General features: G+C 45.0%; 1 protein-coding gene across 3 annotated transcripts; it reads right to left on the reverse strand.

Moving 5' to 3' along the window:
* Alox5ap (arachidonate 5-lipoxygenase activating protein) lies at positions 1 to 27,888 on the reverse strand. Of its 3 annotated transcripts, XM_074043608.1 has the most exons (6): positions 27,729 to 27,888; positions 20,208 to 20,307; positions 13,029 to 13,099; positions 9,910 to 9,991; positions 1,609 to 1,684; positions 1 to 944 (listed from the first exon to the last, which is right to left on the reverse strand). In XM_074043608.1, the coding sequence occupies exons 1-6, from the start codon at positions 27,796 to 27,798 to the stop codon at positions 837 to 839; spliced, it is 507 nt and encodes a 168-aa protein (XP_073899709.1). In that variant the 5' UTR covers positions 27,799 to 27,888; the 3' UTR covers positions 1 to 836. The 3 variants fall into 3 exon arrangements, with proteins under 3 accessions (XP_073899709.1, XP_020030777.1, XP_020030778.1); XM_020175188.2 differs by lacking the exon at positions 1,609 to 1,684; XM_020175189.2 differs by lacking the exons at positions 1,609 to 1,684; positions 13,029 to 13,099.
* Positions 27,889 to 27,938: the final 50 nt, after the last annotated feature.

Raw genomic sequence — 27,938 nt, forward strand, 5'->3', positions numbered from 1 at the left:
TCACAAACTTACACATTCATTTATTCATTTCTTTAGCCAGGATTTGATGACACCTACAACAGGCTTGGTATTATCTTAGCTGCTCACAGGGAATTATAGCACATTTCAAACTGTGTGACAAGGTACGAGGTGGGCATGACACTGTGTATAAAGATTCCAACCTAGTCTGGCACCAGTGGCTGATGCCTATTATCCTAGCTACTCAGGAGACAGATCAGGAGGACTGAAGTTCGAAGCCAGCTCAGGCAAATAGTTCATGAGACCCCATCTCGAAAAAACCCAACATAAGAAAAGGCTGGCGGGTTGGTTCAAGCAGTAAGAGTGCCTGCTTAGCAAAGTATGAGACCGTGAGTTCAAATCCCAGTGCCACCAAAAAAAAAGAAAAAGTAAAAAAGATACCAACCTAAGCCACCTGGGTGTTGGGGGGGGCATGGTCAATTACAGAAGAAAACAACGAGTAGTTCAGCTTCAAAGATGTACCCCAAAAACTGAGCCTACCATTTGTCTGTGCATTTTATTTTCAGAAAACATACATCTGGTCACAAAACAGCTTCAGAGAGCAGAATAAGTCATGAAGCATACTGAATGGATCTGAACAATAAATCTGAGGCCACTGCCATGTTCGAAGGGTGGAGCTGACACAAAGTTGTTTTCTCGGAAAAGCAAGGTTACTTGAAGCTGGGAGGCCCAGATGGTCGTTAGATTTACAGCTATCTAAGGAGGGAGCAGACTCCTGCGAAGTGCTGAGTTATGATGGTGATGGCTCCTAGCCATTGATTAGCTACGGAATGAGAAGCAGCGGGGAGATGGTGGTGGTCACCGTCTTTATGTAGTTTTCAAAGTCGCTTCCGAAAAAGAAGATGAGGTAATAGTTGAGTATTCCAGCCAGAGACATGAGAAGCAGGAACAAGATGATTCGTTTCCCAAATATGTAGCCAGGGGTGCTGGAAAAGAAGGAAAGAAAGCTGGAACCGTGGCACAAGTGACATGCATTTCACCAAAAAACATCCTCACTTTCAGACCCAGGGGGCTTAAATGGTAGTGCCTTTTACTCAGCAATGCTCCATTTACCCATTTACTTCAGATGAAGGTGGAGGTGTCTTTGCTATTATTAGTCATTGAACATGTTTCAAAGTCAAGGCCACAGAGCCTAGACCTCAAAGCCCACCAGCATTAGGGCTTGGTGGCACCTGCTTCTCTGTGCTCTCCTGCTGTTCTCAACTCCAGCTTCTGGATGGGGAGGGTGGTGGGTCCTGTTGATTGTCACACAATCAGCCTAGGGCTTAGGAACACCATTAAGACCCTCTCCCGAGGGTGGGTCTTCTCACAGGTGTCTGTAAGACCCACGGCTGTGTGTTTACTGCAGGACTGTGCTTGGAGGAATGTTTAAGTTAAGCAGGTGGAATAATTCCTGCTCACATTACGACACTGAACACCAGCGATGGAAGACAGGCCCTACATTCTTGAGTGGAGGGAGAGGTACTTTTTAATAATTCCTGTATCCCTCTCAAGGGCTCTCAATCCTAAATTATTTAGGTAAGTCACCAGCAAGGGACAGGAAGAATTTCCCAAGGGAGATGTGAACACTTAATTGCTTGCAGCGGCCACCTTTGTCTTCTCTTGTTCTGCAGGATCCTCTGGCCACTGAGCCCATCTCTGGGTCCATCTGAGTAGAGCTATGTATCTGGAAAGTTCAGTGAAATGGCTCATTAAGGATGTTAGTGAAGACCGGCAAGGATATCCTCTGACAATCAGGACCTCTCACCGATAACAACCAACTCAGCCAAACAGGGCGTCCATGCTACTTACTACAGCTTGCTTCTTACTATGGCCAGAGAGAGAGAGATGGAGAGAACTGGGCATCCACTGGTTTCAGGCTAGAAATTTTATCTGTGTGGAAGGCATCCCAAAGGTTCGAAATGGAACTCATCATGTTCCCACAGCACAAGTGTGAGAGTTGCTTGGCAGTTAAGTATCCTCTTCCTCTCTACTCAAGTATGGTCTGTGGACCAGCCGCAGCAACAGCTGCCAGGAACTCGTCAGACATGGAAAACCTCAGGTCCTTCTCAGCACAGGGAACCAGACTCTGCATTTCAACCAGGTCTCTAGGCTATCTGAGAAGCAGATAGCTGATTGTTACAATTTGGGTATAAGATGTTGCCAAAAGCTTACGTGTGAAAGGCTTGGTCCCCAGCCCATGGCACTGCTGAGAAGTAACCAAATGATTAGGGCACAAACCTCATCAACAGGTGGAACCAATGATGAGTTCATAGCTGAAGGGGCTATTAGGAATTGGGGACACCGGAAGTGGCAGGAAGTAGGTCAATGGGGTTAGGCCTTTGAAGGGTATATTTTGCCCAAGGTGTAGCTCGCTCTCTCTTTCTCTCTCTCTCTCTCTCTCTCTCTCTCTCTCTGTCTCTGTCTCTCTCTCTCTCCTCCCTCCTTGGCCACCGTTGAGCAACCTCTTTCAACCAGTGCCTGTTCCCACCATCATGATATTCTGCCTGAACCTTGCCTCAGGCCCAAAGCAATGGGACCAGTGGATCATGGACTAAAACATTTTAAACCATGAACCAAAATAAACCTTTCCTTCCTTTAAATCATTTTCTCAAGCATTTTGTCACAGCCACAAAAAGCTAACACACTGATGCCACTCCTCCTCCTTGACCAACTTTGTCTTTGTCTCTTTGGTTGACTGTTCCCAGCCCTGCCCATGAAGTAAGGCATTCTGAGTCCTTATTGGGGAGCAAAGTTGGTCCCAAACTAAAGTATGGGCTGAACTGTGTCCCTTTCAAGTTTATGTGTTCACGTCCTAACCCCTAGTACCTCAGAATGTGACTATATTTAGTGACTGGGTCTTTCTTGAAATTGTGGTTAATTTATTTTCTATGTATGATTCTGTTTATGAAGTATCAGAGTAGGCAAATCCTTGGACACAGAGAACAGATTTAGGAATACAGGAAAAATTGGAAACAGTCAAAATAATTTTTAATCCTGTCTATTTGAAATGATGCCTAGTCTCCCAGGAAATTATGGTTAATTTCAAGGCAAAACCCACTGAACAATGAACGGATACTAAAACAAGGAAGGGCAGGACTGCAGAGCAGGTTGTGTTATGGGGAGGGCTCTGGTGGGAGGGGAGGGGAGGGGAAATGAAGAGGGTAAAGGAGGGTGAATATGGTTTCAGCACTTTCTACACATGTACGACTCATTTTAAGAAGAGGAACAGGGGAAGAGGGAGAATAGTGGAGGGAATGAACCAAACTGGGGTACATTTTTTTGAGGTAAAGACATAAAAAGTCTATTCTTTCAGCAATTGTGAAATATGCAATACGTTATTATTAACTGTGGTTACCATGCCATACCACAGGGCACTAAAACTTACTCCTCCAGACCAACTGAACCTTTCTACCTTTTGATCAACAGTTCCCATTTCCCCATCACTCCTGGAGATTGGATATTTGCAAGGCAGTTAAGGTAAAGCTCCTTATTTGGGGAGCTCTAATCCACAATGACTGGTGTCCCTATAAGAAGAGGAGATTAGGACCCAGACAGGTATAAAAGGAAGATTATGTGAAGAGACAGGAGGAAGACAGTTGTCTGCAAGCCAAGGAGAGAGCTTCAAAGGAAACAGCCCTGCCAACACCTTGATCTTGGACTTCCAGCCTCTAAACTGTGAGACAATTTCTGCTATCTAAGCCGTCTACACTGCAGGCCTACACTGTGCACCCCTAGCAACCCGGAGTCACCTGCTAGTGCTGGTCAAGGAAGTGAAAACAAAGGTGAACAGTAAGAGATAATTTTTAACCAGAACATAGGTGGTTCAGAGAAATTAAACTGTGAAAGTCAAATAACATAGTGACTCACATCACGTGAGTGAGGGGACCACAGGGCTTATTCCAGAACCAAGGACATTTACGTCCAAGGCAAAAGCAAAGTGAATAATGAAATGACAATGCCTCCTGAAGACATGGTGGCCCTTGAATTAAGGGGACATTTTCAAAGGTGTCAATGCATGTGGCCCCAAAGGAACCAGGACAGGGTGCTTTAACTTTTGCTAGACCAGACACAGGGTGTAGTAAGAGCATGGTCACATGCTTCAGTCCCTGCAGGGCTAAACTCCAGTGTGGGCCCAGGTCATGACCTGCACAAGATGTACCTATCAGACTCTGGAGGTTAGACATGAGGTCAGGATTAGACATTTCTTCTAGTATCTTTCATTTCTATTGATGACAACTGCTCCGAGCTCAGGATTAAGAAGGACTCTGAGATCAAGTTTGATGGCCACACCCTGGAGGTGGGCATGGTGAATGCATGGAAGAATTTGACTCGGGCTAAGCAGAGCCACAGGGACCTGAAATGAGGCAGAGAAAGAATTGTGGGGAGCCCAGACAGTGCTCACACAGGATCACTAAGCCTTGAACAATCCAGACAAGTCTTGTTATTTCTGAAAGCTGATTCATAATTCTCTCTCAATGGGTGGAGAAGGTCAGAAGTTAATTAAGGAGTACCTGTCAGGGCCAGGTGTTTTATGTCCATGTCATTTAATTCCCACACCCACTCTGTGAGAACACATGATAAACCTATTTTCCAGCTAGGGAAACTGAGAGCAGAGGGTGAGTGATTTGCTTAAGACCACACAGCCAGGAAGAGGCAGCATGGGAGTTAAACCTTCCCATGTGAGGCCAGTCTCTGTGCCACACTGACTTCCTGAAGATTCCTTCAGACTTGGAGACTAGGATTTGATCATTAGTTTTGAAACAAATGGGCCATTGAGGAAAACACATAAAGCTTACATGGAAACACCAAAGAGGAATTATGTTCAACGATTCCTGTCTGGAGTGTACTAGAAACTTCTAGCATGAGATGCTGTGGTGTGGGAAAGGGTGAACCTGGTCATGCTTAAGCTTCAGTTCCAGTCTCAGGTTGATACTACGTGACTTCTGGCCAGTCACTCTCCTCCCCAGTTCTTAATGTCACATATGAGGGAGAGGCAGAAAACCTTATAGTCCCTTCTGCTCTTCAATTTCTGTTCTTACCATAGGGAAATGCTACTTTCAGCCTGGTGACTGCTAAAGGAAATAAAAATAGTAAGTTCCATGAAAGCATGTTGTCTGCTCCCTTCATTCAGGTAGCTTCAACAAAACAAGCCTCCAGCAATATTTGGTACAGAAAGGAGGCATGGACAGCCTTCAGGGGTTCAAAACTCCAGCATGTATTAAAATCACCTGAAGAGCGTGCTGCAATGCAGATCCCTGGGCCCCCTCCCCTCACAGAAATTCTGAGTCTCTACATCTGGGTGAGGCCCAGGAATCTGTCTTTTTAATTAGCACCCAGATGATTCGGGGGTGGTTCTTTGGCAGTTTTCACTTTTAGAAACACTGGCTTTGATATTTAGCTATGTACCCAGGGGCTTCCAAGCCCACCCTGGAACTCGGGTGAAGTACTGCCATGGTCCACATTTGGAGGGACCCAAGTCTAAAATATTGACGATGGAGGAGAGAAATTACTACAAGGGATCACTTCTCTAGTTTTTGAAAACTACGTTCATTATTATTCTGCAAACTGAATATGTTTGCCCTTGCAGCATGTCCCTGACTCTACGTGACCCCTTGGCTCTGTCATCTTATTGTACCTCAGCTCCTGGCAGGGGGCCTGATACAAAGAAAGTAGTCAACAAGCCTTTACTGAACGGATGCTGAGTGAGTGAGGAGTGGGTCAGCAACCAAGGAGAAGGTGGAGTTGGGTAACCTCTGTCCATTGGTCCAAAGAGTCACCAGTTGCCACGTTCCGAATGTGTCCCCCACAATTTGTATGCTGGAACTTAATTGCCAATTTGATAATTAAGAGGTGAGGCAGGAGAATAGAGAAGTACAGTTTGGCCAAGAGGAGGTGGGGACAGACCAAGACATGCCCCAAGTCCTATCTAGGACATGCCCTCTTTAGGAGACATCTGGTTGGGAATGTCCTTGAAACCATCTTTTTGTGGTTAATTCAATAGCCAGTCCACAATGATAAAAGAAGATGTTTGTACAGAAGGGAAAGTTCTGGAGATAGCCCATCGCCGAGGCTGGAAACCTGTCCTCAAATGGCCTTTTGAGACACCCCCCTATAAAAAACATCATACACCTAGACTGCATCTTATGAATGTAATTACAACAAGGCATTATGGGTAGGGCATGCACAGTAGGAAGTATGTCATAGAACATCTTCTTGTCAATCAAACCTGTCAATCACCACAGTCCCTCCTGCAAATTTTTCCTGCCATTTGCCCTTACAACATATAAATTGCCCTTTGAATAAAGATGGGGGCTTCTGTGCCATCTGCTCAGAGCCCACCACACTGTCTTTCAGTATTTCCTCCTGTCTATACTTCTCTTTTTCTTTTAATAAAAGCGTACTGCTGCTCGCCATCTGTGTCTCTGTCCAATGTTCTGTTCAGAGACACCCTGGACCTGAGAGCGTCTTGACCAGGGTGGTCTGAGACCATCCACCAGTAACACCAGGAGATAATTAAATAAAGGCGGAGCATGGTCAATGGAATCAGCAGCCTTATAAAGAGGTTGAAGGGAGCACCCTATGCTCTTTGCCTTTGTGCCATGTGAGGACACAGCAACAAAGCACTATCTTACAAGCAGAGAGCAGCCCTGCCAAACCTGCCAGCACCTTCATCTTGTACTTTCCAGCCTCCAGAACTGTGAGAAATAAATTCCTGCTTCATATTAATTGCCCAATCTTTGGTATTTTGTTATAGCAGCCTGAACTGACTAAAACACCAGCCATTGCCCACTTGCTATTGAACTAAGAACTTCAACTTGACAAGATGAATTTAGTGGCAGCCCCACCAGGGGACAAGACTCTGAGGGGACAGATTGAGGAGGCAGCCTAATGCTGGCTGGGGAAGGTAGATGGTGAGGGGTAAAAGGTCTTACAATATGACAATATGACATCAATCGCTATTGAGTTTGGGCCAGGATAATAACTTAGAGTGAAAGGAGAAGAAGCTACAATTCATTTTAACTACTGTAGAGAACTGGGCATCAGATGGCCCACACGGGACAGGGAAGAAGGGCTTGGTAGGTGGGAGAAAGGGCTGAAAACAAGAGCTATGAACTTCTAGAAGAAGGAGGAAAGCAGGAAGCTGCAACAACCTCACAAGGCAGCCTGAAGCCAGAAGGAAGACGTTTTGGTGGGGGAGAAACACGGACAGGCATCCGATCCAAAAATGAGATGGGAACTTCTGAAGTGGACAGAGCCAAAGCAACTTCTGGGAAGGAGCAAGGGATGACCTGGAGCCCAAGAGAAAAATCCTTCAGGAAGGTTCTCATTAAGTATTATCTTCCTCAAAGCATTAGGGTATCACTACATGTCTGTTGAGTCCGAGTGTGTTACAGCCCAGGAACAGAGGGGGCGTTAGGAAGGTGGAGCCCCAACTGAGGAGGACATTAGCAAATAGTTTCTAGAAGGCAGAACTGAAAGTCCTCTTGGACTCAACCACATAACGCTCAGGCTCGCATCTACTTCAGGTTGTGTTTTGGTCTATATGAGGATTGCACTTTTCTTCTAGTATCTATCTTTTGTATCAATGACAACTGCTTAGGACACTGGATTAAGAAGAATTCTGAAACTAAGTTTGTCTCAATAAGAAAGAGCTTCATTGGTAGGAATGTAAATTAATTTAGCCATTATACAGAACAATATGGAAATCCCTCTAAAAAACAGAACCACCATGTGATCAAGAAATCCCACAACTGGTTATGTATCCAAGGGAACTGAAATCAATATGTTAAAGAGACATTTGCATCAGTGGGCGCATGCATAAAGAATATATATGTATATATATACTCACATATATATGTATATATGTGTGGAATATTATTCAGTCATAAAAAATAAAGAAATTTTTTCATTTGCAGCAATATGAATAGAACTGGAGGACACTGTGTTAAGAGGAAATAAGCCAGACACAGAAAGATAAATATTGCATGTACTCACTTATATGTGAAAGCTAAAAGAGGCAGAGACTAGAACAGTGGTTACAAGAGACTAGAAAATGTGTGGAAAAGGAAAGGACAGAGAGGGGACAATTAACAGATACTGGAGTGCCATTGGATAAGATGAATAACTCCTAATGCTCCATAGCACAGTAGGGTAACCATTGGTGACAACTAGTTGTATAGTTCAAAATAGCTGGTAGAGAGAACGTGGAATGCTCCCAATGCAAAGCATTGACAAGCGACTGAGATGGTAGATACTTCAAACACCCTGCTCCGATTGTATGCATTCGCTGAAATGGCACACAGTACCCCATAACTATGTACAATTAGCACCCATCAGTTAAACATCAAAACAGATTTAAGAGAAGGAAGGAAGGAAAAGCAACACCACAAAGCATCACTAATGCCTACCATTGCTACAGAGGAGGTGAGGAGGGTCTAGAACCCGCACATGCAGGGGGTTCAGAAGCTGATGGGATCTTTATCATCCTCTAATGATGGACATCAAGAAAGGACTTGAGAGGGGGGACCTTTTACATTTAAATGAGGTCCAGAGGAACTGGATATTTTTAAGATCTCTTATAATTCTATAGCCTATTGTTTATCTTTGCGATATCTGTTCATTCCCTGATAGTGATTGCTTTATAAAACCTTTAAAATCAAAAGAGCCTGTGGATAGGTGGACAGATTTTGTCATGTACCACAGATCATCTCAGACTTAACAAAACTGTAGAATCTCAAGCATCTGGTGACAGAGGAAGAGAACAGTGACTGAACCCAATCCCTGAGACTTCAGGAGAGGAAGACAGGACTGCAAAAGAATCCAGCCCAAGAGACAGAAGACTCCATCCCCTCTTAACAATGTGTAGTAACCTGGGGGAAAGGTACAGGAGATGTTTTCCAGGGTAAAAGAGAGTACCAGATATCATTTAGGACAGTGTTGATGAGGGTAATAGAGATAACAAAATTGTGGTTGAGTGAATAGCGAGGAATGAGACAGAAATGAGGGAGGGGAAAGAATTGACATAAAAATAGCCAATTCTTTTCCAGGCTGCAACCCAGTTCACATTCAACCCTCTCAAGTCATGGATCCTCTGCAAGCTCCCAGGTTCCCCATAGGTAGCACTTTCACCTGTGAACTTCCCGGAGATGTCATTCCCTTTATCACCCCTGAAGGGCACTGTCCATTAGCACCAGAGATGGGTGCTGTTGCAAAACACAGAGCTTCAGGGGAACATAGCCAAGGAGGAAAGTGATGGGGGCCCCAAGAATGTACTCCTGGCTCTGGGAGCCCTTGGGTAAATCAGGAACTCCAGCCTCCAAGGAACTGGTGGCATTCTGAAACCCAAAACATCTCCTCACAAGTATCATCACTTATTTTACCAAAATCCACGTTGTCTCATGTGGGTGTCATGAAAGTACAGAGCTGCCCTGGGGCCTCCTGCCTGGCAACATCTGTAACATAGACATGTTATGTTCTCAACATTCCCTCTGCGGTCCTGGGAAGATCTGTTACTCAAGAGAGCTTATCACATGGTGCAAGCTTCAGATCTCATTTCTCACAGCAAACAAGGAAACGATGCATTCACAGGAAGCTCAGGAAGCCAGGCATGAAAAGTCATTCTGGGCCAGACTCCACAGGGTGGAAAGAGTCGGGTGGGGTTGCAAGGAATGTGTAGCACACAGTGTCAAAGCGCCCTGTGTAAGTCAGTGCTACGCCAAGGAATTTATGCATGGGAAAACTAGCCAAGTCCCCAGCTGTATTTTCAGCCCTCCCCTTCTACCCAAACTGATCCTGCAGAGCCTTAAGAGGCAGTCAGGACATTGTTTGGAATTGTCACACACTCCCACCCCATCCCCCACTGGAAAAGCATGCAGAACTCCAGGTTCTGCAATAGTGCCCAGGACCCACCTCTGAGTTCTCTCTCCCAGATAGCCGACAAAGTACTTTTGCCTCACAAACAAGTACATCAGTCCAGCGAAGGCAGCAGGAACTTTGTGGGAAAATAAAAGCACATGCATTAGCATTAGTTTCACAGAGGCCCAAACATGTTTTATTAACACATAGTAATGCAGTGATCAGTGTTGGTCACAAGATCCAGCAGAGGCGATAGGTTCTGATGGGTGGAGGTGGGGGTGGTTGTCATGCACTAGTGATTACAGCCAAAGGGCTGGGAGAAAGTAAAGAACTTGACTAATAATGACATATCTTATATGGGTCCCATGGCATGGTTTAGGAAGCATTTGCTTATCTGTCATCTCACACTAATCCTTTCAATGTAACTGGTACCAACATGTTTGTCTCTAAATGTGAAAGGTTGAGCTCAGATGGTCAAAGAGGCCTGTGTAAGGCTGTCAGCTGGTAAGAGGGGCAGGACTTGCACCCAAGCCCAGCTGGTTCTGTTGAAAGCACACCCTTTACCCCTGAGGCCTGGGCAGCACAATACTGGGTTCCTGGTGTTGTCCTGGTACCTTTGGTACCATCTGGAGGAGGTCTCTAGGGAAAGACATTCCATTTGCATACTAGCCTCTGAGAAAAAGCCACAAGTAGCCTCCCAATAACCCCATGGACTCCTGATCTTGGAGTTGAAAGCTGAAAAACCAGACTTCCTATCTACTAGAAATGAGGGAGAAAGTGGAATAGGGCTGGAAAAATAAAAGCACTTTGAAAACTTGATGTGTGGCTCGAGGTAGAGCACCTGCTTTGCAAGTACAAAGCCCTGAGTTCAAACCCTGGTCCCACCAAAAAAAACCCATCAAACTTCCAAACATAATTCAAACATCAAACTAACTGTCACTGGTAAGCATTTTTTCCAGCCATCTGCTGGTAAGAGGCATTTTCCTGTTGCCATTGCCCAGAAAGGAAATTTAGGCTCAGACCAAAAAGATCAATTGGAGACAATTGTCTTTTCCAAGATCCCATAATATATGCCTGACACATCTAGGGTTTCAAAAAAAATATTTATTAAATGAAAAAATCAGGTAAGTAATCACAGAGGTGAAATGTGGAACCAGGTCTTCTTGATTTCAAAACTTTGTCACCAGCATCATGAATAATAATATTTTCAGGGCTACAACTGCCGAGCTCAACCATACAAAATTGCCACTGTTGTAGGTCATAAATGGTCACATATTGACGGAGGCTCAATCTGATATCTGCCAAGAATAAGTTAGGGCTTCGTACACATTTGTCATAGGAACACGACTAGGTAGAAAATGGTCCTGTTTTACATTGGAGAAACTGAGGCTCAGAAAAGCTGATAAACAGGAGGGGAGTTGGCTTTGCCTCCAACCTGTCACTCCCGAAGTTCTTTCCACAACTCCACCTGCCTTCCAGAACACTATAGTTACAAGGCAGAGAAGAAAACTGAAGCACAAAAGAAACTGTTAGTTTTCTCCTTATTCTCTGAAAATCCATGATTTTCCTTGGACAAAGTTTTTCCTGGGTTTCCCATCTGGATGGCTCTGTTCTGACTTATTGGCCCATTTCTCTTTCAATGGGAATGAACTTGAACATGAGCTAATAGCACCAGGGGTGCAGAGGGTCCTGCAGGGAATGGCAGGGCCTTCTGTGGGAACCTGAGCCACCTGGACAAATCTGGGCTCTAAAATTCTGAAGCTTAAGCAAGCCACTTGTCCATCTGGGGCTTGAGCTCCTGCTCTGTAAAATGAGGACTTTGGGCTAGATTTATCTCTGGAGTTCCTCTCCACTAAAAAATCCATAATCTACTATGTTCTTAGACTATGACAGTGATCATCCAGGACTGACTGACATGTGTGAGCCCTGGCAATAGAGAAGCTTGTTTTGAAAAGAGATACATATTTCCAGGGCTCCAAGCCACCTTCCAACACCTTTTATTTCACCTAGCTAGAGTCACTGTAGACTTCCCCAGATCATATACTAAGCAGACATAAAAGGAGCCATAACTCCTAACATGAACAGAGTTTGGATTGATTTTTTTCAAGTAATGTCAGACATGAGTCTTATTTTACTCAGGACAGAAAGTGGAAAAAAAAAAAAATGGCAAGGCTACTAACAGCCTTCCAGGCACAGTGACTTCTGCTGCCAGTCCCTCTCCTCTGTCCTTTATGGTGTATTTTGCTCTTGGCAACAACACATCCATCCACCTACTTTTGTCTGGTCCATCTTTGCAACCAGTGTGTATTTCATACATCTCTGTTTATTTATCTCTGTATATCTAGCCAAAGGGCTTGGCATATAGTAGAAGTTCAACCTATATTTATTATATAAATGAATAAAATAAGAGGATGCTTGTGGAAAAATCTGAAAGGCCTGAGTTGTGATTTTGCCTCTATTGAGTAACCTTGAACAAATGACTTTATCTCCCTGAAACAAAGTGTCCTCAAATGTCATAGGGATACTTAAGGAGATGATGAGGATTAAATAGTTCATCAAGAGGACTGGTGTGGACTTTCCAAATGAGCCACAAAAGCTGACCTGTTCACACCGAGCCACCCTTCAGACAGATGCCAACTGTGGCCAAGCCTGTCTGGTGCTAACTCTCCAAAGAGGACCAAAAACTATGATTCTGGCTTCCATTTAATTTTAAATCAGTTCTGTTTGTTAATCTGCACTTCCAACATGCTGAAGTCAAGACTGTGAGCACCTGATAACCCAGGGTAGGCTGGGGACCCGGAATCCAGCCCGTGGCTCAGCAGCCATGTGCCCAAAGTAGGACCACCACGCGGGAAGCTTATTAGCAGAAGAGCCAAGCAACAGTGGGCCCAGAATAGATCCCTCACCACTCTCATTTATGCCTTGTATCTGAGCTAACACTACTTAAGGATTCAGAGCCACATTCAGCCTTAAACCACTCTTGTCAGTGCAGCACTCTCTCCAGCCACGAGGAGCAAGCAGGAGCAATGCATTATTAGCACACCGCCTCCCGGGGGCTTGCTGGAGGTCCAGCTGGAGGTCGGGCAGAGGATTTTCAGCAAAACACCTGTCCTTTGAACCACCATGAGATGCACATTATAGAAAAATAACACACAAAGGGAAGTCTGAGTTACCTTGGCTGCAAAGGAGCCCTGCAGTCCAGAGCACCACAAGGAAAGTGGGGTACGCATCTACACAGTTCTGGCTGTAAACGAGGAGGAAAGAAACAAAAACCATGTTACTGCAAAGTGGTCTGACAAGTACCTGAAGCCCCAAGTGAATCATCACCACTGAGCAACGGTCACAAACCTCTTTCATGGTTCCACTTACATCTCCCCACTAAGACACGGTGCCAGTGCCACGTCGGCAGCAGGCAGTGCTGAGAAGCAAACGGATGTTAAGAATCCATTAACTTTGCTCCTACAGCAAAGCGATCGGAAGCACAGATTCTTGATGTATTCACTTTGGCAGGGTTCCTGCTACTGGCTGTGCCCGTGCTCTTCTTGGAATTGAAAAGTGAGCAATGCAGACAGCAGGGTGTGGTCACAGGCAGGGCTGGGGTGGCAGGGAAGAAAAGCCCGACTAAGGAAACCTTTATGTCGACAGTAATGAGCACAGATCTGCAGACTGTGCCAAGAAAGAAAGTGATCTAGCGTTAAAGAAACCAGCAGTCACAAAAGCTGACACAAGGAAGTTATCTTGTGTGCCAGCCACAGTCCTCACTCCTAGGAGCCGGGGAGTGTCACTCACTGAATATTCAGTTTGAACTGGGATTTGAACTCATGGCTTTGCACCTTGATAGGCAGGCACTCTACCACTTGAACCATGTGCCAACCCTGCACTGATATTTGACATCCATGGTCTCCTTTAAACTCACCATAGTCCTGTGAGTACATAGGTTGACTTTATGAGTTTCCTCTGGGTACTTAACAAGTGACCACAACTTGGTGGCTTACAACAACACAACGTTGTCATCTCACAGTTCTGGAGGGCAGAAGTCAGATGTGCATCTCGCTGGGTTATAGTCAAAGTGTTGTCAAGCTGAGCTCTCTCCGCAGCATGGGAGAAGTTCACTTCATTGCCTTTCCAGCCTCTGGAGGTCCCCAGCATTCCTTGGCTAGTGACACTTCCAATGTCATTGAAGGCAGGGAAGGTGATGGAGGTTTTTGGATGTTAAATCTGCCATCTTCTTCCCCATTTAAAGTGCCCTTCCAATTACATTGAGTCCTACCCAGATAATTTCTTTATTCCAAGGTCAAATGGTTAGCAATCTAAATTCTTCCTTGCCATGAAGCACGTAGAGCTCTTGGGATTTGGATGTGTGTGTATCAGGGACCATTATTCTTCCTACAATTACACTCATGTTTCAGATGAGAAACTGAGGCTCAGAACAGCCGAATAACTTGCCCAGGGTTTTCCAGTTAGGGTCAGGGAAGCCAGAATTCACACCTGGTCAGTCTGACTCCAAAGCCAAGCTGCAACTCTGACTATACTAAATTCAGTATCGGATGTCCTCATGAGGAGTTTGCAGCCTAGATTGGGATATTAAACACACAATAAATATGGAAAAACAACAGAACAAGACATGAGAGGCATAAAAGAGAGTTAGGGGGCACCTGACCAGGACTTAATCCTCACCCTGACTTTAACCAGCTGTTTGCCCGCCACTGGCAAAGCAATCTCTCTGATAACAGTTTCCCTACTGCAAATCTTAAGAAACCGAAAACAACTCTGCTACTGATGCTGTAGCAGTGAAAGTTTTAAATCAGGGGTTCTCAAGAACGGTCTGGGCCCAGCAGCACCAGAATCACCTGAGAAGTTGTTAGAAATGCAAACGTTTGTGCCCACTCTGTCCCATGGGATTGAAAGCTCGAGGACAGGGCTAGACAATCTGACTTGTGAAGCCCTCCAGGAGGCTCTGTTGAGCACTGAAGTTTCAGAACCACTGGATAATGGGATTCCAACTTGATATAGATAGGTAGAAACAAAGATATGGTTTTCAAACTGCTAGGTTCTCATGCCTCAGTGGTACCATGAGAACTCTGGTGCCATGGCTTGAATATGAGTGTTGTCCACCAAAGGTCCATATGCTGAAGGCATGTGTGCTACCCTCATCACACGCCCAAACCAATGGGGCTGCCTTATCTTGGATTTGAACTTTCAGAACCATAAAAAAATCTCTCTTTACTTCATAAGTAGCCTTATGGATTTCATTTAGGTATTTCGTTCTAGTGATGCAAAACTGAATAATACATACAGACTGGTCAGCCCTAAATGCTGTACAGAGACTCCAGAGAGACCAGGCTGGCCTCAGGGAACTTCATGACACTCTGATGGTTGAAAAAGCCTCTGCTAGAGAAGTCAGTGGATGCCACAGTGAGAAACCCTTGTCTCCTGTCCTCGGAGATGGGCAGAACAAAAACCAGGCACAGGACAGAAAGAATAGACCCCTGCTGATCCTGCTAGTGGCCATGGATCCCCAAGAGTTTCCCAGACTAGTGGACACAGTTAGAACTTCAAAGGGCAGGAGGCCCTTACAAATTGGCCATTTGAGGTAACAGACTTAGCGAGAAAACAGGTCCAAGGTACACCTGTAGCAGCTCCTGTGAGCCAGCCTCACTTCTATTCTTACACATTATTAGAGACACCGAATTGCAGCCTTGGGACTGAGAAAATGTGATGCATTTCCCAGCTCAAGAAAACTAGGGAGAAAATGCCTTTTTTCAGTTGATTGAATAGCATGCAATATCAGATGGAATGCTAATGCTTTTACAGTTTGAAAATCTATTAATACCAAGGATTTCCCCTGCTTCCTCATTCTCGTGTTTCTGGGTGTTTCGTGTGTTTGTTTATAAGTAGTGATTTTGTCTGGGAGATGCAAAAAGGGAAAAATCCTTCATTGGCCAGGAATTTTCTCACTGCAAAGAACTGTCCTGTGATCTGACTGGATCAATTTCTTCTGCCTATTTCAAGTCACCTTGGTTCCTAATAGAACATGGTCTGTCCTCCCAACTGGCAGAGAATAGACTCCTCTTTGGAATTTCCAAAGTTTCTCTCTCCATCCAAAACTCCTTGAGCAGCTTCCATGCAAAGCTCCAAGACTATAAGCCCCTCCTGGAGGGGACGCTGCTAGGCTGAACTCAGGGAGCTCTGTGCAATCTACTTGTGGAGTTCACAAGGCCTAGGTCCAATTCCAAGGCTGCCACTCCTTGGCTGTGTGAATGTGGGTCTATTGCCTAGCCTCATGGAGCCTCAATTTGGTCCTCTATAAAAGGTGATGGGAGACATTCATAGCTGCCTTCCTAGATTGTTGGGAGAATAAAATAAGATAATGCACCATGAGACTCATGGGAAGCATTCACTCTGGTGGCAATTATTGCTCTGATGTCTTCCTTCTTAACCCAGTGAAAATGTCCCTTCCTGACCTGTCCTGACACATTACCATTATTTTGGATTTTCTTTTGAGTTTTGTGCCACTTTTTTTCTGCCAAAGAGAACTGACAAATCCGTTTGGATCCTCATTTCTCCAGGTCTATACGAGAGCCATTCAGTAGACCTTACAATACTTCTCTGTGCTACATTGGGTTTGATGCCTTATGCTCTTATTGTTTTTATGGAGAAAAGGATTTGCACTGTTTTCTCTTTCATTTCTCTCCATTTCTGGGAATAAAATAGAGAAACACTATAATGGTTGGTTTGGTTTGATTTGGTTTGGTTTTGTAGTGCAGGGGAATTGAAGCCAGGGCACAACGCATGTTAGGCAAGCACTCTTCCACTGAACTACATTCTCAGCCCTAATGTTCTATTAATTAGTTTGGATTAATTTAAAATAAGGAAATATCATGAATAAGAGTAGAATAACGATAGTATCAATACTAACCAACTGGGTCATCATAGACCTATCATCTTCAAATAGTTGTACAAGTTTTACACTACCTAAAAGTAAGTCTACAGTGGATACAGGGGAGAAGTTGACATTAGTATAGCAATTTCTGAAATGTGTCCTCAAAAAACAAAAGAAAAGAAAGGAAATAGGGTGAGGAGGAGCATCTGTGATTAACTAAGACATCCTCTTCTTGGAAAAACAAGAATAGTCTGCCCTTTAGCATGTTAGAGTTCTCAAATATATGGCTGTAAAGAACTTGTTCCTCCATGTAACACTTATTAATGACCTATGAACCTGGAATCCATAGAATACATTTTAGGAAATGACATATCTCCAGACACCCATCTCCTTTCTGTAACCTGCACTTACCTGCCTTCATGGGGAAGAACCTAACTAGTCAACTAACTAGGATTTTTCTCATAAAACAAAACATTGGCCACAGCTTTACTAGCTGTGTTTGTCCTCCAGGACCAGAGCAGTGGATGTCATTCTTTATGTGTGAACAGAGTCAAGGTCTAGCTCCTTTTATCTCTCAGACCCTGACTCAGCACTGCCGTAGTGGGAGATGGGCTGTGGGAGGGTCATCAGTCAAGGCCAAGTCTGCTCTTGATGGACTATGCCTGCTGGGATGTCAGTTAACCTCTGCCCCAGAACCTCAAGCTTTCACTACCCATCAACAGATATAGTTTCTACTAAAATAATGTGTTTTGAAAATGCATCAGGCTTTTCAGTCCACCAGTATCATTTATCCTTGATGCTGTTTTTTCCTTCACAGCCAGGGTCTCTAAACACTTATGATCTTACTCTCCGTCAACTAAAAGCATGCACCCTGCAACCCTGTGACAGGCACATTTATGTATAAATTGCATACACTACATGTACTACGTACGGTCTATCTGAGTATTCCAAATAGGTGAAGCTTTTTGATTGAATATATGCTCTTTTCTTCTTGCACCCCTTTTTGGTGTTTTTGGAGGCCTGAGGAGAAGCTATGGACGGGGAAGACTTCCTACAAGAACAACTCATAATCCCCTCCTGGTAGTTTCCTGGCACAGGAAAAAGCCAGCCATGACTCATCAAGGGCTCCAAAGCAACAGGCAGCACACTGGCAATGCTGTCCCCTCTGCTGCCCTCACTTCCTGGTGGCAGTCTGGAGATGACCTGAGTCAGTTTCCTAACAGCAGCTCCCCTTGAGCAACCAGGACAAGAACAGAGAGGATGGGTATCATGCAATTGTGTTTTCCTTTTGAATAGAAAAGCTGTTTGGAAACACCTGAACAGCTTAGGGAACAGGGGTTGAGATCTATTTGGGATGCAAATCAGAAAAGATGTTATGCAAACATGGGCTTTTCCTATATGCAGATGTATTTAAATAGAGGATCAGCAGGGTGCACTGACCTGCTTCTCTTGCCGTTGACTAGGGATCTATCAGAGAGGAAGTCTGTGCTGTGCTGTGGGACTAACAGGGGTCGTCTGGCCTTCAGTTTCAGCCCAGAGGTGACTTCGATGTCCCCAGAGCTCCTTCCACGGGAGAGTCATGAGTACCTGAGGGATGTATGCTTAGAATGACAAGAACACTACAGGTACACAGAAAGTCGCTATGGGAGCAACTAGGAGGGGGACCACTCAGGGCCACCACTGGCTTTCTCTGGATTAAGCTGACTCCAGGGATGTTGACAGGGCAGAACTCACCACAAGCCTTCTCTTCAGTCCATTTCTTGGTATAAACATCATTTACTCTTTCTGTGAGGTACAGGTATGGAGGAGTCCCGGGGAGCCTACCCAGCACAAGTTTTCATAATTGACTCCTTCTCTCAGCTTCTAAACTGCTGAGTGCATCTGACCCAGTCACAGAAACATTGACAGAGTTGTCCAGAGCTGAATTCCTGATCCTTGACATTTTTTTGGTCACACTGTTTCCATAGAGGCCCCTTGCTCTCCATCTTCCCCACCAACACATCTGCTCTGGCCACTCCCTATAGCAAACTCCTACCAGGCCTATTCCAGTTTGCTCTCAAGGAGCTCCTTTACTAAAGTTAAGGAGGGAGATTTCTATTCTAACAATTGGAACTTGCTTCTGTGCCTTAATTCTCAGAATCAATTTAAGATGTTTAAAGATGTGATTTTAAAGACACTATAGCCAGGTGCCAGTAGCTAATACCAGTAATCCTAGCTACTCAGAAGGCAGAGATCAGGAGGATTGAAGTTTGAGGCTTGCCCAGACAAAATGGGGCTGGCTGAGCGCTCAAGGGGTAGAGAACCTATTTAGCAAGTGTGAGACACTGAGTTCAAACCTCAGAACCACCAATAAATAAATAAAAGATACATTTGAGAGAGGGCAGGGAAAATATGTAGGTTGCCATCTACTTTTTTATAGCATTTGCTGGGCTAGAGGCCCAATCAGATACATCATGTGTAAGTAGTGCAATGAAGGTATCTGATGAAAACCTCACGGAATCCAAAGAAAACACAGCCACTATGCCAGCAGTGTGGAAGAGTAGTGTCCTTCTGTCCAGATGGCTTCATTCTCATGGTGACATTGAGTTCCTATGAACTCCAGCTCCTCCATCTGGAAGAAGTTACAGTGGAATTCCACTGAACCATCTTGCTGGCGATGCACAAGAAATGGAGCAGGACGGGCTACCTTGTTCCTGCCACTTCTCCCCCAGGAGTGAAATAATCTGCTTCTAAGAAGCCAGTGTGCTTACATCTGGCCTCACTGGCTGTCAGTCTCCAAATGGCAAAAGTGCCACGTGGCTGGTAGCTGAGCTTGAAAGGCGGTTTGGAAATTCCACAATTGTATGGGCTCCCAGAGTTAAGAAGGCATGAAAGGAGAGTGGTGGCTGACTGTTGTGTTGGAGGTCCTCACCATATGGGTACTGCAACCCAGCTCTCAAAACCCACGTCTTTGTCACTTAGCCTCTGTGAGAGGGGAGTAGGGAAGGGAGGGGAGAGACTGCATGGAGAGGTAGGAAATAGGGAAGGAGAGCTTTCTGCAAGATAAACGTTGCTCAGGTACTACTGTGGTTCTGTTGCAAACCCCACTTCCTCCTTAGCGCAACATCATCCGCGCGCCTGTGTAGGCGGCATGAAATCACTGGAGACCAGGCAGCAGGCTACCGCACGCAGTCTCTGACTCACCCACAACAAGCTCGTCTACTCCCCAGGCAAGATGACCAGCTCTATATTTCCTGAGCCGTGGAGACCACACCTTCCCCGCCCCAACATCCCCACCTCCTTCCCTCCAACACTGGCGCTCACTAAAATGAGGAAGAGCACCCACAAACATCCAGGTGGAACCCTGCCTCTCTGGTGGTCTGGAGGTTGACCCAGGTAGACATGTGGGTAATCAGTCATCACTCCTGCAAGGAACCCCTGTCCCCATGGCCTCACTTTTTTAGTCAACAGAGTCAGGATTTGGACTCACTTGGCAGTGTAGACCCGCTCAAAGGCCAGTGTTCCTGTCCTCTGGAAGCTCCGCCCATTCTGCATCTTGCTTTCGTGCTCCACCTTGTGGGCGAAGAATCCTGCCAAAGGAAAGAGTTTGGATTTGGTTCATTGCCGGCATGCAGGAGTCAGTTATGTAGTTATTTTCTACAACGTTAAAATGCTTCCTTGACTTGATCTCCAAAACAGCCCTAAATGTTTTCCCTCAAATGACATTTAGCAAAAATGTATTCAGCAGCTGCTCTTTCTGATCACTGATCGCTGTGTTTGGTGTTGGGGATACAGTAGTGAGCAAGACACAGCTCCCACTTTAAGGCTTTTATGTACAAAAGAAGTAGACAAACAAGCAAAGCAGAAATTAGACTCTAGTGACTCGTGCTGAGATGAAATCACGAGTCCACAGTGCTAACAAGAGGTGAAGTTTAATTCATTGAAGGATCTCCAGAAGAAATGATGCCTAAGATAAAAATCTGAAGAACAGCCAAGCAGCTGGAGGGAGCTGTAAAATAGCATATGCCAAGGTCCAAGGGCAAGAACTGTCTGTGGTTTTGTATATCCAGCTTAGGACAGGGGATGGAGGAGGTGGGGAAGCAGGACTCAGTACAAGTACAGATGAGGCTGGTGAATTGTTCTTGCAATGACATAGATCTGTTATCCCTAGTCACACGTCAGATGCTTAGCTGAAATCTAAGAACAAACAGAAAAAGAGCCTTGGCCCTCGGACCTTATGTTCTATCAAGGATAATGGAGGAGACAGAGCTCATACACAGTAAACAAAATACATAAATTAAAATTGTGCAGTGTATTCAGTTACAGACAAAGAGAGAAAGCACAGCCTGGTAAAAAGCCATTTAAGTGTGTGCTATAGGATGCCCAGAGTGAAGTTCAATGAGAAGCAATACCTGAGCCAGGACTCAGACATGATGGTCAGGAAGTATTCATTGGAGGACACACACAGTGGGTCCCTTCTATAATCCCAGCTACTGAGGAGGATCACAGTTTGAGGCCAGTCAGAAAAAAAGTCATTGAGATCCTATCTCAAAGAACATGCTGGGGAGTGGTGGCATGTGCTTATAATCCCAGCTCTGTGGGAGGCATAGATAGGAGGATTTGTGGTGCCAGACTGATCCCAGCAAAAATCAAGGCCATATCTAAAAAATAACCTAACACAAAAAGGGATAGCTCAAACCCCAGTACTGCCAGAAAAAAAAAAATGAAGAAGGAGGAGGAAGGAGAAGGAGGAGGAGGAGGGAGAAGAAGGAAGGAGAAGGAGGAGAAGGAGAAGAACAAGAACAAGAACAAGAAATGCTCATTGGAGTAAGTGGAGTGGCTGTGACCTTGATGGCAGCCATTTAAAGAGACTGCAGAGAATTTCCATTTGAGGGTAACAAGGAGTTCTCGACGGACTTGAGCAGAGGAATGGAGTAATCAGAAAGCCACTGTCTGTAGTGTGACAGGTGTTTACGGGGATCAGACTCAGGATGGAGAGCAAGAGATGAGCTGATTAGGCAATGTCTGTGGGTGTGTAAGAGATGTCGAGGAAACAGAATCTGGAGGGTGAGATTGTAGACTGGATGGTGGAGGACCAAAGGCTTGCATGTTCTCTCTTCCCCTCTCCTATTCTATTCCTGCACTCCTATTTCAAGAGTGAAAGGAGGAGGATGTGATGGGTTCCTTTCCACCAACTTTGTATTAACCTCTCAAAAAGACATGGAAGTGTCACAATGTACCCCATACAATAACAATATGGTAATAAAAATTTTTAATGAAAAAAAAAGACATGGAAAGGGTGCCATATCTAGCATGTAAATAATAAAAGCCTTTCATGGTGTCTTTTTGGCCAAAAAAAAAAATTCTGTTTTTGTAGGACTGTGCCCATTTTGCCTCTGGGGCTAGCATATATACAGGAGGAATCAGCCACCCTGCAACCATTCTGGTAGGAACTTGACATTCACTTCCTTATTGAGCCTTGCCCCAGCTTTGTGAAGTGGGTGATACCATCCTTCTGTGCACAAGGACACCACCACTCAGGGAGGTGGGGTAACTTTCTCAGTCACTGCTGCTGGGTTTGGGTGAGGCTTGGGAATGCAAAGCCAGCTGAGCATGTGTCTCTCCTCTTGCTGTCACACAAAAGCTCTCTACAGGAGTCCAGCAGCTACTCAGGGTGTAATATATCTGCCCATCTGAGATTCTCTCCTTAGCAGAGAGGGTAAGAGAAAATTCTGATCACTTCCTTTCCAGAACCCAAGATGATGCCCCTTACCACTGAGCATGTAAACAGAATAATATTAAGAAATCTGGAGATCAGTTCCTCAACCAGCCGCACAACTTGGCTGGCCTTCTTTGTATGTGCTTCCTCTCTGCCCTTCCATACTCAGAAAATGAAACTTTCTTTTTATCAAAGGTAAGCCCTCTACCTGTGATCTTGACTCATCCCTACCACTGTCTTCATGTCTTTGATTCATCGCTGCTGTCCCACCTGGAATCCTCAATCTCTTCTCCTTTCCTATGCAAAAATACTAAACAAAGCAAGTCTGCCTCAGTTCAATATTCCACAGGGTTGGCCTCCCCTTCCTTTTTAATTTCATTTATTTACTTATTTATTTATTTTTGCAGCACTGGGGTTTACACTTGGTAGGCTGGCACTCTACCACTTAACTCCCTTTCCTTTTTAAGCCCAACTTGGAAGAGTTGGTGGCCTTTGCCCACTCCTCCCCAGCTTCTCGTTCCCCAAGTCCATGTAATAATCTTCCAGTAGGTTCCAGAAACTATGCATGCAAAGACCATCAACACACTGATCTTGGCCAGCAGCTAATATTAAGCCAAAACCAAAGAGAGAGGTGGTGGGATGACGAAGAGAGGACCTACACAGAGAAATGGCTGCAAACAGTTATTGAGAACCTACCACACATGGAGCACTGAAGCTGTCTTACTTGTTCTCTCCTACAATACCTTCAGTGACCACTAATGAATGGAAATCATTATGACCTCCACTTCTCAGGTGAGGAAACTAAGGGGCAGAAAACTCAAGTTTCTTCAGATCACAGAAAAAGATCTTCATCTCGAGACCCTGTATCAAAAACACCCATCACAAAAAAAAAGGGCTGGTGGAGTGGCTCAAGGTGTAGGCCCTGAGTTCAAACCCCAGTACCACCAAAAAAAAAAAAAAGAAAGAAAGAAAGAAAGATCTTGAGATTTTAATTTTAATTAACCACCAGGTCCATATGAGCCAATAGTGTGATTGATACAAGTCCTCAAAAGAACTTGTGCATAGACTCGATAGAATTGCTGTTTGGGTATCAGGAACAGCTTTACTGCATGGGAGACACGTATCTGCATTTTAGAAAGAACCCAGGAAAGGAACAGACAACCCAATGGTAAGGAAGTCTAAAAACGAAGCCCTATGAGGAACAATACATTACAGAAAGAAGGTTACAGCTGACACGATAAACACAGAGGCAGCAGGCCCAATGAAAGCCTTTCCAGGCAACAGGACCACTGGATAGAAAATACAGGGTGGCAGATTTCAGTTGAGAAGTGAGTGCTTGATAAACGAATGAGAGACACATCAATGCGTAAGTGTCTACCGTCTAGAGTCAGATAATCAGGTTGGAGTTGCAGTGTCACCTCTAATGGCTTGGACACTTTCAAGCAAGGCCTTAGATCTCTATGGCTCACTTCGTGTATCTATAAAATAGGAATAAATAATAGTCTGTGTGTCTGTCTGTCTGTCTGTCTGTCACAGGATGCAGTGATTAAACAAGATGATACTACACACGACACTGGGCACGTTGCTGGCATGACATAAGCTCTCAACAGTCCTAAGAATAGGAAGGGTGAACTCCCACTACTGAAGTGTTCAGGTAGGAACGGTCAGGGGTGACATAAAGATTTTGGTATTCAGGAAACTTCATGAGTCTATGGTTCTGTTTCTATTGCCCCTCAAATCCCAGGTTGAATTCTAAGCCTTCCAATATGATGCCCGTATGGTTCCTTGTGAGCATGTGTGCTGGGGTAGAGACAACAGGGACGAGAACACTCAACTTCCCTCCATCAGACAGTGCTCATAAACACTCCCTCCGAGGGCCACTGCTTCTTCCTTCTTGACTGCAGAGCAAGCAGACTTACAGGCCACCTCTCCTGGAGGAGAGAGGACACTAACTACTCCCAGCTGTCCCCTCAACAGAAGGGCTGTGGGAACAACCATCCTAACAGAAGACTCTGTCTTTCCTGTGCATCCTCTGCTGTCACCGTGCCTGGCTTGGTGCCCCACAGCCCCTCCCACCTTCTTCTCCCAAGCTCATTAGTTTGGTTCCCTGTGAAAATCACTTTCTCCAAATACACGCGCTCCTCTAATTATGATGGGGTTGCTTCCTCTATAAACCCATCGTAAATTGAAAACATTGTCAGCTAAAAATGCATTTAATCCGCCTAACCTGTAGAGTGTCACAGCTTAATCTAACAGGCTTTAAACATGCTCAGAACACTTTTGTTAGCTTATAGTTGGACAGTACATCTAACACAAAGCCTATTTTATAATGCTACTGAAATTGTCACCTAATTTATTGAATACCGTAGTAAAAATGAAAAAACAAAATGATTGTACGGGTATACTTTTGTCCCATTGTGAAGTCAAAAAATCCTAAGTGGAACCACAGTACAAGTATGGAGACTGTATGTTTTTCCCAGATTTGCCTCCTGTCAAAGCTGTCGGCACCTCGGCAGGAGAAAGTAGAGGCTCTCTGCCTGCTATTCTTAGAAAATGCATTTGTCTATTCCCTCAGGGAAAGCAAGCCTCACTAGTTCTGATCTAGGCTTCTTAGAAGGATGTATTTTAAACTTGCACTCTTCTGCCAGATTTGCACTCTGCTGGATCACACTGGACGAAGGCCACAAGTTGGAAGATCTTGATGACTAAAGAATGTCTGGAGCCAGAAGAGGAAGCTGCACAAGGCGGGCAGGGCTCTGCCCCTCCCCAGCAGACCAGGCTCACAGAGTGTACCAAGAATATGAAGCCAGACAATGTCACAGATACATGAGGCGCTGTACCTCATTGTTGTGGGACACAAACAGAGTGTGCAGTGCTGGTAACAACGTGGTTTTTTTTTTTTTAAACTAACAGGAAGGTTTCAGAATAGGATTTTGGGGTGGGGAGAGAAAAGTATAGTTTTGCATATTTTTTGAACTCAGGTTTATGGTTGCAACCTTGAAGTTAATTAGAATTGCAAAGAGAAGGCTTGGGCCTTCCAGACATTCTTGTTTGCCTAAAAACTCACAGTTACAAATAAGTAGAGATGTTATCTCCCAGCTCATTTGAATTGTTCTTGTTGCCCTGAGCAGGCATATTCGGCCATTACCAAGTCCTCACAGATGATCTCAGCATGACCCAGGGAGCATGGAGCTCCTCTTTAAGAGCAACTTAAACTCTTGCAAGGAGGCAAGAGGTTCTTTTGTGGTCTCACAGGGGCAGCAGAAACTCCATCCTCTGAGCATGTCTGGGACACCTCTGTGTAGCTACTCTGATCCCACACCTCTCTGGCTAGCTTTCAGGAGGTTAGAGAGGGATGGGGACATCGGGACTATGCTAGCACGCCATGGTAGTCTGTTTGCCCAACATGAAAAGGTCTCATGCCCAATAATGTTTTCCTGCTGCCACTCTGTGTCCATCTCCCAGTCCAGGAAGGAAGGCCCCAGCACACACAGCATTTCATGGAACTCTGCTAGTGAGGCTGTTGTGTCCTGTCGTGATCTATCTTACGTGCTCTGTAAGCAGTTGAGGTCTTAGATTGTGGTTGTGATGACTCAGACATTTAGTCATCTCTAATCGTACCTCCTGTCCCCAGTTGTTCTACAGAAGATGACTTCCTCCCTTCCAACATGATAGAAATAGAAGCTAGGACCAGCTGGACAGAGGAGGACCTGGTCCCTGGTGCACCTTAGTAAGGAGAGAAGACGCTTGGTCCTCACAACAGGGAGCCTTGAAGCCTCCCCTGCCTCCACTGTGAATAAGAGGGAGCAGGAAGAGTTAACTTGACCTTCCCAGTTGAGCTCAGCCCCAATTGCCCTCATAGATGAGAGTACACCAGCCCCCTGTCCATCAGGTTAGAGGGGAGACCCTACTCAGAGCTGAGCAAGCACTGCCCACCCACCCACCCATGCACTGCCTTCCCAGAGAGTGGAGGGCCACTGCGGGCCTCTTGCTGTCCCCCAGCTATCTTGCTCAGTACTCTGTTTTCCAGGTACCCAGGACATGCCTAGCGCAGACCAAGGTTTCTGTAAATTGAATATATGCTCCACTCTGACAATTTCCAGGGCCAAGGAAGCACTGAATGAAATAGCAATGGTTTGAGGAAGTGGCGGCCTGAATAAGCCACTTGTTCCCCCTCTGAGCTGCAACTCAATTTTTTCATATGAAAATGTTTGGATTTGGAAGCTGCAGAGTATTGTTTCATCTAAGAAGCATGCTTGGAGTGTGCAAAGTAGGACCTCTGTGATGGTGGGAAGCCTTGCTCTGTGCCCAGAAGGCGAAATCACCAACTGTCCACACTTGAGATGGGGACAAATATCAGATATCCCAAAGTGATTCAATATGCCAAGTTCCAAAGTGTGACAGTGTAAACATTCTGGATTTACTATTAAGCCATAGAGTTGCCCTTACTAATTATTCTGCAATTTTCTCTATCTTAATAAACTGTAAAGCAAGCCACCAGGATCCTTATAAAAATAACCTGAAAATTGTAAGGAGATAGCTCTACACGGCCCTGCCTTTTGCAGGTCTGTATCCAGCTTGGTTTTGTAATTCATAGCTAATGAAAATGCAAGTCCCAAACAAGAATCTCTCTTTCTCAATCTCTTTCTCTCTCTCTCTGTCTCTCTTTCTCTCTCTGTATATAATGTATATGTTACATATGAAAAAACGCTTCAAAAATTATACATTGCTAGAGAAAAAGAAAGTATTGCCAAAATACATGTTCCTTCAAAAGAAAGAAAAAATACAGAAATAATGAAAAGATGATTTCCCCTTTATCTCCCAAATTCACTTTTCTTCCCTTTTTCTACTAAGCGTACTCATGATGGGTAATGTCAGTTGCACAGCAGGTGAGTTACTGAAGCCTGACTTCTGAGTGAACATGCACTTCACGCTCCCTTTCTAGGCTCCTTGCTTTCCCCTCTTCCCGGGCCATGTTAACTGATAGGTAAAATTCTGATTGCAGACACCAGTGTATGTGGGGGAGGGGCGCACCAGCCTTCAGGTTGCTGCCCTTTCTCTGCAAAAACAGCTCATCACCACCACTAAAGTGAAAGAGAGATCAGGAGGAGGAGAGCCCCAGACTCACACAGAAATGCACACACCTCCATACATTCAAATCAAAGAACACAGAAGGTAAAAGGGTGTGTGTGCCTGTGTGTGTGTGCATGCACAACTGCCTAAGCCTGGCTTACAGACAGCCATCAAACAAGATGCCCCTCTCTTCCTCACCAAGCCAGGGGCTTCTCTTACCGTTCTGGAGCACACTGATGAGGGTGACAATGGCCAACAGAACCACGTTGCCCACAGTTTCCTGGTCCATGTTGCTTCGGGCTCTGCAGAAGGGACTGGTCTGGCCCTAGCACTCTAGCCTCACTGTACAGGAAGGGGAAGTGTCGCCTGCACCCTGCCTTTCATCATTAGAATTTCCAAAGGTCCCAGCACAGTTACACAAAAAAAGAA

This window comes from Castor canadensis, chromosome 10, assembly GCF_047511655.1.
Source record: "Castor canadensis chromosome 10, mCasCan1.hap1v2, whole genome shotgun sequence".
NCBI classification, from domain to species: domain Eukaryota; kingdom Metazoa; phylum Chordata; class Mammalia; order Rodentia; family Castoridae; genus Castor; species Castor canadensis.

Excerpts from the sequence above, each read along its gene's own strand:
- Alox5ap (XM_074043608.1), bottom strand. The coding sequence starts at position 27,798 with ATGGACCAGGAAACTGTGGGCAACGTGGTTCTGTTGGCCATTGTCACC. Across the intron at positions 13,100-20,207 it reads GAGCGGGTCTACACTGCCAA|CCAGAACTGTGTAGATGCGT; the intron begins GTGAGTCCAAAT and ends CCTCGTTTACAG. Across the intron at positions 945-1,608 it reads CAGAACAAGAGAAGACAAAG|CACCCCTGGCTACATATTTG; the intron begins GTGGCCGCTGCA and ends CTTCTTTTCCAG.